This window comes from Talpa occidentalis, unplaced genomic scaffold (assembly GCF_014898055.3).
Source record: "Talpa occidentalis isolate TD23 unplaced genomic scaffold, MPIMG_talOcc4v2.1 talOcc4.2, whole genome shotgun sequence".
NCBI classification, from domain to species: Eukaryota; Metazoa; Chordata; class Mammalia; order Eulipotyphla; family Talpidae; genus Talpa; species Talpa occidentalis.
In genome coordinates, this window is record NW_023602073.1 from 94,250,743 (window position 1) to 94,268,263 (window position 17,521).

The following is a 17,521-nucleotide window of genomic DNA, read 5'->3' on the forward strand; positions in this document are numbered from 1 at the left end:
GGGGGGGGGGAGGGACTTTTAAAACTTTTCATTGCTCAGTATAAATGCATATTATTCCTAGTATAACTTAGTTTTTATGTGTACATACTGGCCTAGGTAACACTTACTCTAGACAGTACATAAAAGTTTTGCCCTGCTGTTAATTTGATTTAATGAAATTTAAATAATGAGGCTGTTAATGGACATTAATGCTTAATATGTTAAATGTTAGTGATATTAATGCTAAGTATAGAAAAACACATTCTACCCAAATAATGTAACATACTAATCAAGAAGTTTCAGGGGTTTTTAGATTTGTTTTAAGGGTAATAAGATTTATCTTTCATATTCTGCAGATATAAAACATTTTTTGCAAAAACTGGTCTCCCGGTTGATGGATTGCTCTATAGATGTAGAATCCAAAGAGGAGGGAAATGTTCAGCTCACCCAGAAAAAGCCACATTGTTCAATGGATTCACTTACCAGTTGGTATAAGAGTGCCACGCAGGTAAATGTAAATTGACCATTTTCTCCCAGAAAATTAGCACATGATGAAGAGACTTGGAATTACGTTAAACCTATGTTTGTTTTTTTCTAATAAGGATATGCTTATGCAGATTAGCTATTAGTTCAGTAGTAGCTACTTTCTTTTTCTAAGGCTACTAGAATTTACAAGCATTCTTTTATTAGTATATAACCTAATACTTTGTGTTTAAGTTCTTACAAGGCAATTTAATTTGTGGAAGAATGTCATCTAATGACAAAAGCAGCATTACTTCTGTGGCACATTCTATCTCTATGACAATAGCTGTACCTCAAATGTGTTATCTCTTAGGTTCCTCAATATTAGTTTTTGTGGGCCTCTCCGGTGGCACAGAGGGTTAAGCACAGTGCTGTGAAGCTGTCCACAGCCTCTGCAGTGCGGGTTCGATTCCCGGCTGGCCAGGGAGAAACCCACTGCAGACCTCTCCTGCCTCACCTGCTGCTCCCCTCAGCAGTGTCTTCCGTCTGTCTGCCTGTTCTGCTCTCCACTCTGTCTCTGGTGAATTCTCTCACCCTCCCGCGCCTCTGACTGTACCCCAGTTCTTGTATAAATAAATAAATCTTTAAAAAAAGGATTAAAAATTTTAAAAAATATTTGTTTTTGTGCAGTAGAACCATGCTCCTAGTATCCATTGTCAACTAAGTCTGATCAGGAATAATCACTTTTTCAAAAAAGTCTAATTTGTTTAGAATTCTTGGGGACTGAGTGCTCTGTAAGAAAAATATGTTGAACAAACAATAAATAAAAAGAATTACCATTCTATGATGACAGTATCTGGTAAAAATGAGTTGCCTACATGATTCATGGGTAACTGTGCCATAGAACCACAGTCTTAGTTTATGATATATAGCCACTATGGGAAAAAATACTGTGGTGACATTTTCTGAAGAACACATTGCTGAAATCATCATAAGTGATATTTCATTTCACTTTATATAGGGATTTAACTGGCTCTAATGCTTGCCATAGTATCTTAATGCACAGTTTCAGATTTACTAGAAATCAAACAGTATTTGCAATTTATGTCAGATATCATTAAAAGATTAGGGTTGGGCCAACTTATATTTAAAATGCTTTTCAACATGAAATTTCATCGTAGTGCAGCAGCAACTAGTGTTATTTATTAGGCCTTTTAATTAAAAATTCTAGTTCTCACCGAAAGCACAGCGAAATATGACTTTCTGCCAGCGGAAAATCAATTTTATAGAAAATGTTCTCTTCCCCTCATGCATTTCCTGTCATTTCCTTAGCAGAAAATATAAATATTTCATATGAGTTATAGATTGTACTGAACCTTTTCTTCCTGGTTATTATTCCCGTGTCAGACACTGAAAGATTCTGTTAGTAACTGTTGGAATGTTTCTCTTTATTATGTGGGAGAAATAAAAAAATAAAGCAATGTTTTTGTCAAATGTAAAGGAAACTATATCAACATGTAGTATTATAACATTTATTTGGGTGATAAGACTTACTTTTAACTCATTCTTTCCACAATGGTTTAAAAGAAGACAGACCCAAAATTACCAAGGAAAAAGAGGACTACTTCTAGCCAATGGCAATTTCCTCCTGTTGTTCTTATCTTAAAGGATCTGGAAAGCTTTACCACAAAAGTACTCCAAGACTTCATAATTATTAGCAGGTAGATGGTATATCATCTGAATTTTGTGCAAAATTTTCTTTTTATTAAGAAAACATAACTTTAAAAGCAAATTTCTTCAAAGAAAATGAATGGCAAATACATCTTTATTTTATTACCAACTTGATAGAAACCAATATGATTTCATTCCTTGTACTTGAGTGTTCATAGACCACCTATGAGAATTTCATTTGCTTTTTGCCCCAAGAATGAAAATCAAAAGATTAAGGCTAACCAATTTTTCTTAGCATAAGATAGTATGAAATGCAGTTTTTCTCAAGGTTGTCTGTCCCTTACTTGTTCAGAAATGGATAAACTATTCCAGGTTGAGGTATTTTTGTCAGATCTTGTTTTCTGGTATGTTTCCACCCTTAGAGACTCTTGAGTTACATGTAACTCAAGATGTTTCCTAAATAAGGATGTTTCCTAAATAACATTTTAAAATATAATATAGATAATATTATATATAATAATTGCAGTGAGAGACTACTTTCATGATCTCATTGGATTTTCAAAGCTATCCTGTGAGACTCAGAGTTGAACTAATTAATCCTAATTTAAAATCCAGTCAGATGCATTTCCCATGGTACATTTTTTAGGATATAATTTATTTTGGCTTCATTTTTATTTTAACTTCCTTAATAGTTTTGGCTACATTTGTTTAAAGTTATATTGTATTATATTTTATTAACATAATTCCTATTTTGATGAGTATCCTTTTTTTTTCCCATTGATATTAAAATTTCTGGATACTGAGACAGTGCTAAGATTGAACTATGCACAGTACAGAATAGTGACAGCAAAGTAGTACTTTTTTGAAGTTCAGAATTTTGACCACTTTAATCATCAAAAGTATTGAAGAAGATCTTAGAACAGTAAGAATCCAGACACTTTATTGACTTCAGAGCCAGAACATCTAGGAAATAACTATATGTGTCTTAGTAGTTATTAAGCGAGTGAGTGACGTGGAAATTTCAGTACTTAGAATGCTGCTTGACATTGCCTGATGAGAGACACTGAAATAAAGGTTATTTAATTAATACGATGTACTGAAACATATTCCCTAAAGAAATTCCACTCTCATATTTTCCTTTGAAAACTAGTCAACATCTACATGAATTTCCACTGATACTCATTTTTGGAATCGCCACATCTCCTATTATCATCCACCGGTTGCTTCCTCATGCAGTATCATCTCTACTGTGTATTGAACTATTCCAGTCTTTGTCTTGCAAGGAGCACCTGACTACAGTACTTGATAAGGTAAAACATTTTACTGGTGAAATAGAATGAAAAGGAAACTGCCAAAAATATATTGTAAAAATAAATGATAGTGGTGAATTTCTACATCTCTCATAGTATGATATTGAACATATTTCATCAGTTTATATTTAATGATTTTTATAGGAGTATAGTATTGCCTCTTCAGATAAAATATAAGCTTATGAAAAGGATAGTATCTGTCTCTACCAACTTTATACTGTCAATCATTGTTCAATGAAAAACTATAGATTTTTAGAAGAAACCATTACAGAATTTAGGCTTCCTAATAACAATAGTAGTGTTTTGAATCTTACAACTTATATAAAATGATTTGAAGTTTTTAGTGAACTCTTCTGTCATGCTGCTCTTGACAAAAAATAAATACTAGCATTTTCTCAGACCTTGCCTCTATATTTCTATATAGACAGACATAAGATTCTGTAGTTTTGATCTTCCACAAATTGATGCTTCACTCAGGACTTTTAAGGTGTGTTTCATACTTCTTTTGTAAGGTAAACTAATGACAACTCTTCATTTGTTTTACTTTTTTTTTTTTTTCTATAGAGGTGTTAGCCATCATTTTATTAACATTTTAGGGAAAATTTTTCCAACTTCAGTGTTTGAAATACTTAGTTATGTTCAAATTCAGTTGGCTTTTTCATAAAAGCTGCTTCTCTATATTAATGTGCATCAATAGAGGTGGAAATAAATCTTATTTGATAATAAGTGTTACCAAAGCCTGAGGTGGGAGAGAAAAAAAAATTGTATAGTCAAAAAGCAGTATTTTTTTGAGTTACAATTTATATAGAGGGTGATAAACATCTTTGATTCTGAAGATGTAGTATGAATAGCTTCTTTTTTGTTGTTACTGTTGTATCAGTTTTAAAAAGTCCTTGCTATTTGACCTTAAAAACGCATTAACTATTATAGCTTTCTTAGTTACTGTGCCATACTATCATTCTTACTTATATTTGATACTTATGAAGCATAAAAACTAACAATGAGTGTGTCCTTCCTTTTATCTCTTTTAGCTACTTCTTACAACTCAGTTTCCCTTTAAACTAAGTGAGAAAGTGTTACAGATTCTGACCAACATTTTTTTGTATCATGATTTCTCAATTCAGAACTTTATAAAAGGACTTCAGGTAAGAGGACACAAATGGATTGAAAATTGACAAGCTGATTCTAAATAATTTGCATGTTATTCTTAATTGATTAGTATCCAGATGTTAAATATTTTTGGCTTAGCTACACATTATGCTACACATTACACATTATATGTTCTCTGTTGCATATTCTTTTTCTTAAATAACGCTTTAAGTGTGAAAAACATTTCATAGGCAATGTAAAATTATATTTATTTTTATAACATTGACAATACATTTCTGAATTGTTAGAAGAAATTCTGAATTCTGAATTTTGAATTGTTAGAAGAAAATCCATTAACTTAGCTTCATAACATCTGTTGTAATCTAAAAAATGGATCTTATTCTCTAGTTGTTTAAAGTTAACATTATTTCCTTCTGTTGACAACTCTCTAAACTGCCATAGCAAAGTGTAATCATTGTGAACACACTCCAGTTGTCAAGTTCATTAAAACCTACATATTAGTGACCTTCAGCTCAAAAGGTCACTAATATGATAATACCTCATACTATGGGAGGGCCATTGTGGTGGTAGCACTGAGACTTTACCCCTAAGCCACCAGGAAGGCCCTAATATGTCTTTTTTTTTTCAACTTACACTTTTAAAAATGAGTATTTTGAGGGGGCCCTCCGTGGTGGCACAGAGGTTAAAGTCTCAGTGCTATCAAGCTATTGCCAGCCACGGAGGCATGAGTTCAATTCCTAGCCAGAGAGTTTACCCACATGGCACAGTAGACCTCTCCCTTCTCGCCACTATTCCCCTCACCAGTGTATTTTATTAGATCTAACTGTTCTGCCCGCCTCTCTGTCTCTGATGAATCCTCTCATCTCCGGTACCTCTGGTCTCTACCCCAGTTCTTCTGTGCATAAATAAATAAAAATATATATTTAAAAAAATAAAAATGAGTATTTAAAAATAAGAAAACATTAGTTTCAGCAATATGTAAAATTAAATGATATTAAGATATAATAATTTGCCAATTTATTTCTCTCATTTCATTCATTCATTCACTTACAAATATTTACCAAGAGCCTACTATGAGCCAAGTACTTTTCCTGAGCCTTGGAGATGCAGAGGACAGAGATATCTTTGCCTTCAAATTGCTTGTCCTTTAGTAAAGGATACAGAAGAATAAACCCACATTTACATTTCTGAATAGTCAGTGCTATGAAAGAAACATGCCTGGGCATTCCATAGTTGGAAGTGTATCATAAGGAGTAGAAGCCTGCCAACACACAATAGGAAGAACATTCCAGATAAAAGCAACTGTGGGAGAAAAGAGGGCTATTAGAAGAGTTATTGTAGTAACTAGACAAGAGCTAGTTACAGTGAAGCTAGAAAAGAGGAAACTAATCTGAGGATGACATAGAATTGACAAAATGTGTGGACTATGTGGATGTGTAAGAGAGAACCATAGATGACAGACATACAGGTTCTATTTTGCCAGATGGATTGGAAGTTAGTATTTATTAATTATACATACTAATGCAAAGCAGAGTCAGTTAGAAAAGAATGAGTTTCTTTGTAAATATGGTTAACTTAAGCATATTTTGATGTAAAGATTTAGCAGTTGAGAATTATTTGGACTAGAAATACTTAGGATTTATCAAAGATGTTGGTTGAAGTCATGTAATGAGGGTGAATCATCACCCAGAGAAATGAGGAAAGGATTAAAGGTCAAACCCTATAAGAGTGAGCAACAGAAAAGAAAACTAAAAACAGTATGGAAAATGAATAGAAAAGTAGAACAACACTGATGTCAAGGATTTTAGGAAATACTGTAGTCTTAAATACCATTGAGAAAGTGAGTGAAAAAAAGGACATTAGCTAAATTAATTTTTAGATCTCTGTTTTCTCATCTGTAACATAAAGGGGTCAGATTAGATAATTTTATAGATCCCTAATAATTTACTAAGCACCGGTTTTTGCTCAGTAACTTACTGAATATATACCTTGTTTGATTAATATGTATTATTATCCACAGTTTTGCACATGAAGAAGCAGATACTTGGGTTAAGTAACTTGACTAAGGTCACACAGTTGATAAGCGACAGGCAAACTTTTAAACCCCATTCATCCAGTTTCCCTGATCATTAGTGTAGGTACTGGCTCCTGTAGGAGGTGCAATAGGGCATATAATGTTTGCACCCTTTCCTCATTAGTTGGATATGTTAATCAAGTTGTTAATCGATCTGGATATTGAGAACACTCTTGGACAAAATTGTTATGATAGTAGATTCTTATCCTATCTATAGACCATTTATAACTTGTCTTTCTTAAATTCCCTTTGCCCAGCAAGTCCTTTATATTTGGCTTTTTAAAAATAGTGTTAAAATTGGAATATTATATTAATGTAATTGCAGAATATAAGTAAGAAACAATATAAAATGTGCAAAAAGAATTTTAGCACTTGGCATACTATTGCTTTTTATTTTGTCCTTATTTTCAAGTTAGGCTTGCATTTGCCATACAGTCCTAGAAAATGTACTATTTTGTAGGAATTCCTCTTGCTTTGTGTATTTGGTTCTCAGATCTGTGGGCTCAGAAATTCATTTTCAGCTTACCTAGGAGGGGACAAGCTCAAAGTTGTTGTTTATAGCAATTAGATGCCTTAATCCAACATGTTTGTTTATTAATTTGTTGTGGGGAGTGCTAATTGCAAGTGACTAGAATATGTTTTCCCACTATCTAGCAATACCTTTTGGTATCAAGGTATCTGGAAAAAACCCAAATGGATCATAAAAACTTTGCTTAGATTTAAGGTATTTAATGATCTTGTATCTTACATGTTATGTTTAAATCTGGAAAACCGTTCCCACTTCTATTGTGAACACACTGTAGAGACCACAGCATTCTGGTTACTAGAATATTTATATCTGACAGATGCTGTACCAAGTTTTGCTCTGTGAGATAAAACTGAATCACAAAAGATATTTATTATTTTTATCAGTAGGCAAAACTTCAACTGCTTTCTTAATTTAGTTTGTTTAGCAGACCAGCTTTTACACAGAGCTTGTCATCAGTAGTGGCATCTATTAGACTGTTAGGTCATACCCCAGATCCATCCCTACCACAATTACAGTTATTCTAAGTGAGTTCCACCTGCACATAGCTAATTTATCCATTTATATTAGTTTCTTTTAGTTTATGCCTTGAGATTGCAATTTTCTGACCTTGAAAACAATTGGAGCCTTAAAATATTAAAGGTACATAACCATTTATGCATTTGTTTGCAGTATTATGACATTATTAAATATATTAGTGTCAAATATATGTGCTATTTTAAAAAAACTTAAAATTGAGCAGACAAATTATAAGAAATATATTTAATCTTTGTATTTCTTTCAGCTTTCTCTATTAGAGCATTTCTATTCTGAGCCTCTTAGTGTTCTGTGCTGTAATCTTGCTGAAGCCAAAAAAAGAATAAATTTTTTATCAGATAACCAATGTGAAAATGTCCGACGTCTTCCATCGTTTAGGAGGTAAAAAACAAATACATATATAACATATATTATAAGGGAGTTTGTGGCAAAATGAGGGATCCTAAGGGCCAGTTATTTTTGAAGTGGGAAAGGATAATAACTTTTATTTTTAGAGGAAAATAAATCCCTTCTGTTTTCAATTGTGAGAGTTCTTTATTGGATTTGAAAATTTGGCATAAGGAAAATGTTCCAAGAAGAGGACATAATTTATAGGTTATTGAGAGTTTTTTTAATAAATAACATTTATAATTTCTAGAGTTTATAATTTTTCTTTATGATTAGACCCCTATATTGTGAGATGCAGCTGATTTAAGGAGTTAAAAATTACCATTAAACCATCACTGTCATATTGAATTTATTTTTATAAGAAATAAAAGAATGTGACCACCAATCTAGGCAAATACTTTCCCCCTTATGCTACTCAAATATTTGTAATATTTAATTTTTTTCTTTTTGTATATGGGATGGTAAACATTTTAGGCATGTGGAAAAGCAAGCTTCAGAAAAGCAAGTTGCACTGTTGACCAATGAGAGATTTTTGAAGGTAAGAATACAAATGTATTTGTGTCAGTTTTACTGTTTTCACTTTCTTCATGAGAAAGAATATGCACATAGCACTTAATTGAGTTAATTTTATGAAACATCTGTAAATCTTAACATGCATTGCAGAAAGAAGTACTAGGTTTTGATCATCATAGATAATTAAAAATGATAAACTGCAGTTCTAAAAGATAAGGCCTTTTTTTTTAACATCAAGAAAAAAAATTATAACACTAGGTTTCTCTGTGGTCTATTATGAAAACACTTCTAGCTCTCAGCTTTCTTTCCACATAACAGATTGCAATCTACAGGCAATCTCACTTTAATGTTCTTTTAAAGACTGTCATAAATAAAAGTGCATAGAAGCCATGCAGTTTAGGGAACTACTATGAAGTAGGTATTAATTTGATTTGCAAAAAATATTGTTATACATTGATGACATAATGCCAGGGAAGAAATAACGAGCTTAAAAAGTTCACCATACAACATAAGAAATATCAAATGAAGGAGTTTTATTTTTCTTTTCTTGAGTAAATAATACTTGGACATGGTGCATAGTCCAAAAGGTAAAAATAATATTTAGTGAAAAGACTCCCTGCTACCTGTCCTTCAACTACCCATTTCCCTTTCTGGATACAGCTGGTGTTGCTAATCTAAGTATCATTCTAGATATATTCACCACATACTCAGATCATTTTTTTTGGTATTTATATGTATATATGTATGTGTGTATATAATTTCTTCCCCCATAGGAAATTACAGAAGTATGCATTGTTCTGTACCTTGTTTGTTTTGCCTTTAATCTTAGAAATCATTCCATATCAGAACTACAGAGTATTCTATTTTTATTTAACAAGTACTTTACTGATGGGAAATTTAAAATGCACAATGTAGTACTTATTTTTATACTCCTCATACCTTTTAGGAAAAAGTTGTTATAAAGTTAAAATTCATCACTAGTGCTAAGTGTGAGTTTTATCTATATATACTATTTTCAGAGTTTGAATGAAAGCCATGGAATGAATGTTAGTTCCTGGAGGGCATGTGGTTTTACCTTATTTTTGTGAATTTTCCAGAAAAAAAATTGTGACTTTCATTAAACATTATTTCTAATGCAAAAAATGTACACTGGGGGGCCTCCCTGGTGGTAAAAGGGGTTAAGCATCAGCACTATGAAGCAATCCACAGCTACTACAGCACAAGTTCAATTCCCGGCCAGGGAGGTGAACCACATGGTGCAGCAGACTTCTCCTGTCTTGCCCGCTGCTCCCCTCAGAGGTATCTTTCAGTCATTCTGCCTGTTCTGTTTATTCCCCACTCTGTCTCTGGTGAAACCTCTCACCTCCCACACCTCTGGCTTGCACCCCAGCTCTTTAAAAAAAAAAAAAAAAAAAGACACTGGACCATAATATAAAATCACTTTCATGTTGCGTTTAATAATAATTTTAATAATCTCTAACCTTTTCAGAATAGTATAGGAAATCCTGTTACCCTAGTGCAGGTTATTTCAGTAGAGGGGAAGTGTAAGAGCCATTGGAAATGGATGTATGCATGTTTACTGAGTCTTTTAAGATTACATACATTAGTTCTCTGCTGTGTCAGCTAGTTGCCAAGTGCATTTCCTGCTAAAACATTTTTTCTTTCAAGAGTGTGATTTTCAAAAACCAGGAATAGATTTTTAGAGCACCTTTAACCATTGAGGTGACAGTGGGAAAGAATATTTAGGATGGCGTATTAGAAAAATAGCCTGACATTTATCTCTTTTTCAGAGACTTCTTGTGTATTTTCTAAGCTTTTATTTATACTGTATTTGTTCTTGTTGCACTTATCAGTCCTATTAGTTATCTTTGTTATATTCAGAATTGAATATTCTGTTATTTAAAGAGATGTTTACTGGACATTTACATAATGATAACTGCGAAAGAACACAAAGTTTGTACTCTGACCTTGAAAAAGTTATCTGCTAGCTACTTGCTAAATTCAAAGGACACAAGATGGCTATGAAAAAGATTAATGTATTTGTTGATTTCTTTTGGTTAGAATGAAAGTATCTTTTAACATTTTATTTTCTCTTTGTAGTTTAGTAAAAATACAGAATGCTATTATGTGTATTTTACTATAGTAAAAAATAACGGAAAAAAACTCCATGTAATAATACAGTACTGCATGATACAGGGAAAGATCCTGATCTTGTCCTCAGAAGTATTGCATTTGAACACCAGTTATTCATTAGGCATATTACTTAAGAAAATCACCTACCCTATTTGAGCCTTAGTTCCTTTATCTATAAAATGGGGTAACAGCTCCTAGTATGATTTCCTCATAAGTTAACGATAATCAAAATCTGTTCAACAGGTGAAAGTGAATTAAAAACAAAAATAAACTTTTATAAATATACATAGATATTATTATATATTTTTACTGATACAATTAAGATATGAATACATAGTTTCATTGTCTATTGTTACACATACTGCAAGTAATATTATATATGGTACTCTGTTATATAGACATATAGATTGTATAGTTATATAGACATGCTTACCATTACAGTTTATCATTTTGTACCCATTTTTTACTCTCCAGTTCCGAAGACATAGATAGACCTACAAAATATACTCCTGAGAAGTATATACTCTGTATCTACACTGTTTCTGCCCTAGAATCTGTTTTGCTTTCTAACTAAACCAGTGGTTCTGGTTTAGTATATATCAGAATCACCTGGAGTGCTAGTTAAAACACAGATTTTTGGACTCTATCCCCAGAGTTTCTGATTTTGTAGCTCTGAAGGGGGTGTGAGAATTTGCGTTTCTAGCCAGGTCTTTCATGATACTGATGCTGCTGATCTGTCAACACTATTTGAAAATGATCAAACTAGACTCTCTAGGAGAAAATGTTTATTGTTTTTCGTACTAGATTTTCTTCAATGTAGAACTAATTTAAATCCCAGCCTAAACAAATGAGTCATCTTAATTATCCACTGATTGGACTTAAGTTGTTAATAAAACTTTAATCCCCTTAAAATTCTAGATATTTATACTCAAAGATACTGCTTTAAAACTATATGCCAGTCTTGTATTTTATAAACTTAAGGAATGGGTTTTTTGAGAGTATACTTTTAAATTTAAAACAGTTCAGCTATATAAACCATTTCCTCAGTTATATCATTAGATGAAATATTCTGTCATGTAATTTGAAAAAAAAAAAAAAACACATTTTTTAAACCCTAGAATTCCAATCAGCACAGGGAAATAATTAAACATTGAGAATTATGAAGGGGGAGAAAAGCATATTAATATTCATTTTTACACTTATTGTAGTATAGTTGCTGAGATTGTAACATTTCCTGTGAAGCATCCAGGTAAATTCAGTAAGAATAGTCATTTCTACTGTATCACCCAGTTATTTGTGCATACTGTTATTCCATAAAGCAAAAGTAATATGTAATATAAGTTGCATAAAGTATGAGTGTTAATCAGTAATAGATTCCCTTTTTCGAGAATTTGCTCCCTGTTGAAAAGGTCTTGAAAGCACATGTTAATTAGTGGCTTTACTATCTTTATGTTATGCTTACAGTAAAAGTAGAAATAAAGTATACTCTCTTGATGGTTTTTAAATTACCCATCTCTTTGATTATAGCATCTTTTGTTGTGTTAGGAAGCCCATATCTTTGCAATTCCCAACTCAAATGGTGGGAGGAAAAACATTTTGTTTAGTTCTAAAGTCTTTTCTTTCATTTGCCGTGTACTTGCAGGTAATGACTCATAGATTGCTGACCGAGGGATAGATTTCACTTAGATTTCTAAGTGAATTAGAATTTAGGAAAAGCTATCAGATAGGTTAGATTTGCTTGAATTTATTGATAACTGATGTTTTATTTTCTGCATGGCTGAATGTTAAAAATAGCAAGATATTATTGAAGAAAAGACAGTCCTATCACTTAAAGTCCTTTATTTGACTTCCTAGAGAAAAAATTTTGACCTCCATGCCACAGATCATAATCCTCTAAAGAAAACATAACAGAAGTCAACAGTTTTAAAAGTATTTGAAGCCTGAAAAGCATTTGGTGTGGTGTAGTGTTTTAAAATAATTTTTAAACTGAAAAGTTCTAGACAACAATCTCCCCCAACCCCAAATAGTTTTGAAATGAATTGTTTTCATCCCACAGATTTCTTAGTAGACTTACATCTTGTCATACGTGCTGTATTCTAAATTTATAATATTTGTTGGCTTTGCATTCCTCATTTTTACATTTTTTTTCCTTAAGTAGGAAAGTGAATAAACCAAATATTTGGGATTATCCCCCAAAAGGGCAAAATTTAGTAAAATCTTCTGCGGTGTTTCTTCCACAGTCTTCCCTTTCAGACATAACTTGAGCGGTATTTCAGGAAAATAAAGTACTTGTTAAATTTAAAAAAGGGGGAGGGCATCAGAGGCAAAGCCTTAGCAACTGTTATTACATTGTTAGTGGGCTCTATATGGATCTCCATACCCTTCTGATGTGAGGTAGAGAATAATGAGCTTTTTTCACTGTGGCACACACCAGTGACTGCCACAGGCCAAAATCCAGCACAGTGTGCTCTTTTGCACACTTGTAGACTGGGGGGCTATGGTATAGTGGCAGTGCTGTTGGTAGGGGGAAGTGAAGTTACAGTAATTCTGGTGTGTCGACAATATCTTCAGACTTGATAGCCCTGACTTAAAATGCCAGGCTTCATTCTGGATATTTTGTGCCTTACATTTACTTTAGAATTAAGGCTGCTAATTGGTAATTGTGAATGTTCTCTTGTCAGATTTTCAGAAATTATGTCATTGAAGTTGATATATTTTAATTACTGATTTACATATTTTTAATACATTCTGTGGTTTTTAGGAGGAAATACAGTCATTATTAGAAAACTTGCATATTTACCATACGAATTACTTCCTGGTTTTGAGATGTCTTCATAAGTTCACCTCTTCTCTTCCGAAGTATCCATTGGGTCGACAGGTAACCAGAATTCCCTCATTTAGAGTCTGTGAAGTAAGAATATTAGTAATTTCTTCCTTTGATTTTTGTAGCATTAAATATTATTTTGAAATGGATCCAAAATTACAGTGAGAGCACAAACTCATTTCAACTGTTCATATAATTGGTCATTGAAAAAAAGTATTATTTGTACTGACACCTACAACTGAAACAAGCACACTGAATTCTAGTAGTGTTGCTTCTTCTAAAATGTATTTGCATTAAGATTTTGTCACTTTCTTTAATACTTCTTTGTCTCATATAATAAGAGAGCAGGTTCTCCTCTGCCTTGAAAAAGTGGGAGAAGGAAGCTACTTGACAATGCTTAATGATTGACCTTGCATTGTACCGAGTACAAGGGAAGCAATATTTCTTACTAACTTATGTTCCCTTGGCCTTTGTATAATACCATAAACCTGTGAAACAGCTGTAGAGTAGATGTTAAAAGAATTCTGTATTCCTAACTCTGCATCCTTAACTCAGAGGTTTAGAGAACATTTATAATTATGTTAGAATGAATTGTTTATGAGGTGATTTCTGTAAGTCTTTTTAATCACATTATCATTTTATTATTGAACAGTGACCAGTGATATCAGCTAATCCCAATATAGTCTCATTTTATTTTTATGTAATTGGTACCTTTATAAAGCCTAATTCATTTAACATGCAAGTCTGTTGTTATCTAAAGGAAATGGTTGTTTTTATTTTAATTGTTTAGGTTTTCTTTTTATAAATATATATTTTACATCATTCTTGATTTTTGTACAGTGTATGCTCTCTTCTCTCAGGTGTTCCCTGTAAGCTTCACCCATGCACCCATAGTGCCTTGTGCTCTTCCTGCCCCTGTTTTGCCCTGCCCCTGTTTTGATACTTCTCCCTTCCCCTTCCCTGCAGAATGTCTCTGATTTTTGCCTGTTAATTTTGTTTTTTTATTTATTATGTATTTTTTCCTGATCCCTTATTTGGTTTCCCTGTATTCCTCCTATAAGTGAAACCATCTGGTAGTCTTCTTTTTTTTTCTGGTTTATTTCACTGAACATAATCCCTTCCATCTCCATCCATGATGCTGCAAATGGCATGAGTTTATCTTTTTTGATTGCTGAGTAATATTTCATTGTGTGTATATACCACATCATCTTTATCCAGTCATCTATTTGGGGGCATTTGGGTTGTTTACATATCTTACCTATTGTTAATAGTGCTGCAGTAAATGGAGGGGTGCAGGTATCCTTTTGAAGTCATGTTTTTGTGTTCTTTGGGTAGATTCCTATGAATGGAATTGCTGGGTCATATGGAAGCTCCATTTCTAGTAGTTTGAGGAACCTCCACGCAGCTTTCCATAGGGCTGGACCAGTTTGCAATCCCACTGACAGTGTATGAGAGTTCCTTTTCCTCCACATCCTAGCCAACATTTGTTATTTCCTGTTTTTTTAATATGTGCCATTCTTACTGGTATAAGATGGTATGTCATTGTGGTCTTCATTGCATTTCCCTAATTATAAGTGATGTTGAACATTTTTTTATATACCTGTTGGCCATTTGAATTTTGAAGGAAATGATTGTTTTTAATAACAATTTTTCTTGTATTGATCATTTATAATTTTGCCAAACTAATAGTGTGCAAACAGTGTGTCACTCTTAGTTCTTCATGAATGTGCTCTTCACTTACAGATCAGAGAGCTGTACTGCATGTGTTTAGAAAAGAACATATGGGATTCAGAGGAGTATGCTTCAGCCTTGCAGTTCTTGAGGTAGGTGGTTTTTTTTTCCTTTTTTGTCTACTTTAAGCCTTCCAGTTAACACCTTCCTCTAAAATTCTGACTCTCATGAAGTTTCAAAAATAGCCATGTTTTGTCTAATACTTGTATATATCTTGAAATTTATGTTTGTGGCTTGTAGTGTTTTTAACGTAGCAACCATCTATTTTTACTGGTTTTAACCTTGTTTTTGAACTTGCGGTTTCAAAAGTAAATTTAGTGATAGTTTTGTCTTAACATCTACACTACATGAGGAGAACTTAAGTATAGATCATTTTAATCCAGCCAGCTTGACATTATGGCAGGGGGGAAGGCATCAGTACTCATGGATAGAGAGCTTTGCTGTGGCCCCAACCTTTTTGAGAAGGGGGAAAAATATCTCTATAGTAGTATGCAACACTGTTGGATGAAATGCATCCTGTACCATGATGAAGAATAACCATGCAAAAGCAGTTGCTTTGCAACCTGAACGTGTTCTGTTCATACTAACATTCGATAATATATAAATTACTTACCTAATTTTATATTAATAAATATTTTAGTGTTATTACAAGATAACAAATACTAGTTCTCATCTCTGACAAATTTACCTATTTTTTTTTCCTTAAGATTTATTTATTTATGTAAGAACCGGGGTACAGGTCAGATGTGCAGGAGGATGAGAGAATTCACCAGAGACAGAGTGGGAAACAGAACAGGCAGACTGACTGAAACACACTGCTGAGGGGAGCAGCAGGCGAGACAGGAGAGGTCTGCCCCGCCATGTGGGTATCTCTGCGGCCGGTGGGGATCAAACTGGTGCTGCAAAGGCTGCAGACAGCTTCACAGCACTGCATTCAACCACCTGTGCCACCAGGGAGGCCCCAAATTTACCTTTTAATGTTATAATCATTAATATTCCTTGGCTAATTATATGTCTGATGACATTGTAGTCTTTCCATAAAAATAATGACTATTTGGATAGTGAGAAACAGAAAGTCAAGTGTGAGCTAAGTTTCTGCATAGTCTTATAATTTTTCCTTAGTGAATGTAAGTACTTATATGAGAATATCATAAAGAAGTCTGAGAACTGAATGTTTATTAAGTCTTGGTTCTCCCTGGGCCCACAGGAATAGAACAGATGGGCACAGTAGGAGGAAAATTCACATTGAAAGCACTTTAAGTCCACAGACTTAGTAATACAAATGTTAGTGATCTAGCAGGTGCAGCTTAAGATAGGAAACTAATTTCATGCTATCTGGAAAAATAACTCTCCATGGAACTAGTTGCCACTGAAAAGCTGTCTTTCATTACATTTTTTTAAAAATGCCAATAAGTGATCACTATTTATATATTTAATTCAGTTTAAATATTTCTAAGATATCTTTTATATTCCATTTAATACACCTGTCTTAAATATCCAGTTGAGTTTTGCTAGGTTTCCTCTTTAACCTTTGTGATTATTTTCTTCTCTACTTGGGTATTCCCAAATTTCTTTGTCAGGAATGTATTTGTCCTTTTCTTTCCACATCTCCTTGGCACTGGTATTCTTAGGTTATTAAGTCAGGGATCAAGAATGCCAATTCTATGTTAGAGTAAGGAAACCAGCAATAGTAGTAATGGCAATAGTAGTGACCACTATTTATAAAGACCTCCCATGTGCAAGGTGCTGTGTTAGGCACTTGTAGTACACTTTGTCATCGAATACTCAAGTGTACCTTGTGGTCGATACTATGAACTACCTTTACAGCCCAGCAGACTGAAGTACAAGTATGGTTTAAATGATTTGTTTGAGATAGCTTAGTTGCTTATGGAACCCGTGTCTAATCCAGGTCTGACTTCAGAGCTTTTTTACTTCCCACTATTCTTTATTAAGATCCACAATAATGTCTGGGGAATATAAGTAAAACAGAGCAATAAATAGAAAGTGAAGTTTCAGTCATTTTGCTAAGCTGAGATTAGAAACAGGAATGTGAAAAGCACTGAAAATCAAATATAGCAGCTACAGCATGGAAAGGCTTGAGTCTCAGCACCTCCAAACTGGAGCGTTGGTCACTTTGCAGTATATACATATATTGAGTCATCTGAAACTAATATAATGTTATATATCGATAATAAACTTTTAGAAGGAATTTGTAATCATTGTAATCATGTGGAAGAATATTTATCATATATTTATGGGTAGAA

The 17,521-nt window shown here is 33.2% G+C and overlaps 1 protein-coding gene across 4 annotated transcripts in view; it reads left to right on the forward strand.

Moving 5' to 3' along the window:
- Window positions 1–17,521, forward strand: part of ORC3 (origin recognition complex subunit 3) — a 63,880-nt gene that overhangs the window by 14,301 nt on the left and 32,058 nt on the right. For all 4 annotated transcript variants that reach the window (XM_037520078.2, XM_037520079.2, XM_054699024.1 and 1 more), the window contains exons 6-13: window positions 336–487; window positions 2,029–2,162; window positions 3,263–3,422; window positions 4,454–4,567; window positions 7,917–8,050; window positions 8,531–8,594; window positions 13,464–13,580; window positions 15,270–15,349. In XM_037520078.2, the coding sequence (XP_037375975.1) occupies window positions 336–487; window positions 2,029–2,162; window positions 3,263–3,422; window positions 4,454–4,567; window positions 7,917–8,050; window positions 8,531–8,594; window positions 13,464–13,580; window positions 15,270–15,349 (955 nt within the window). The remainder of the gene's footprint in view (window positions 1–335; window positions 488–2,028; window positions 2,163–3,262; window positions 3,423–4,453; window positions 4,568–7,916; window positions 8,051–8,530; window positions 8,595–13,463; window positions 13,581–15,269; window positions 15,350–17,521) is intronic.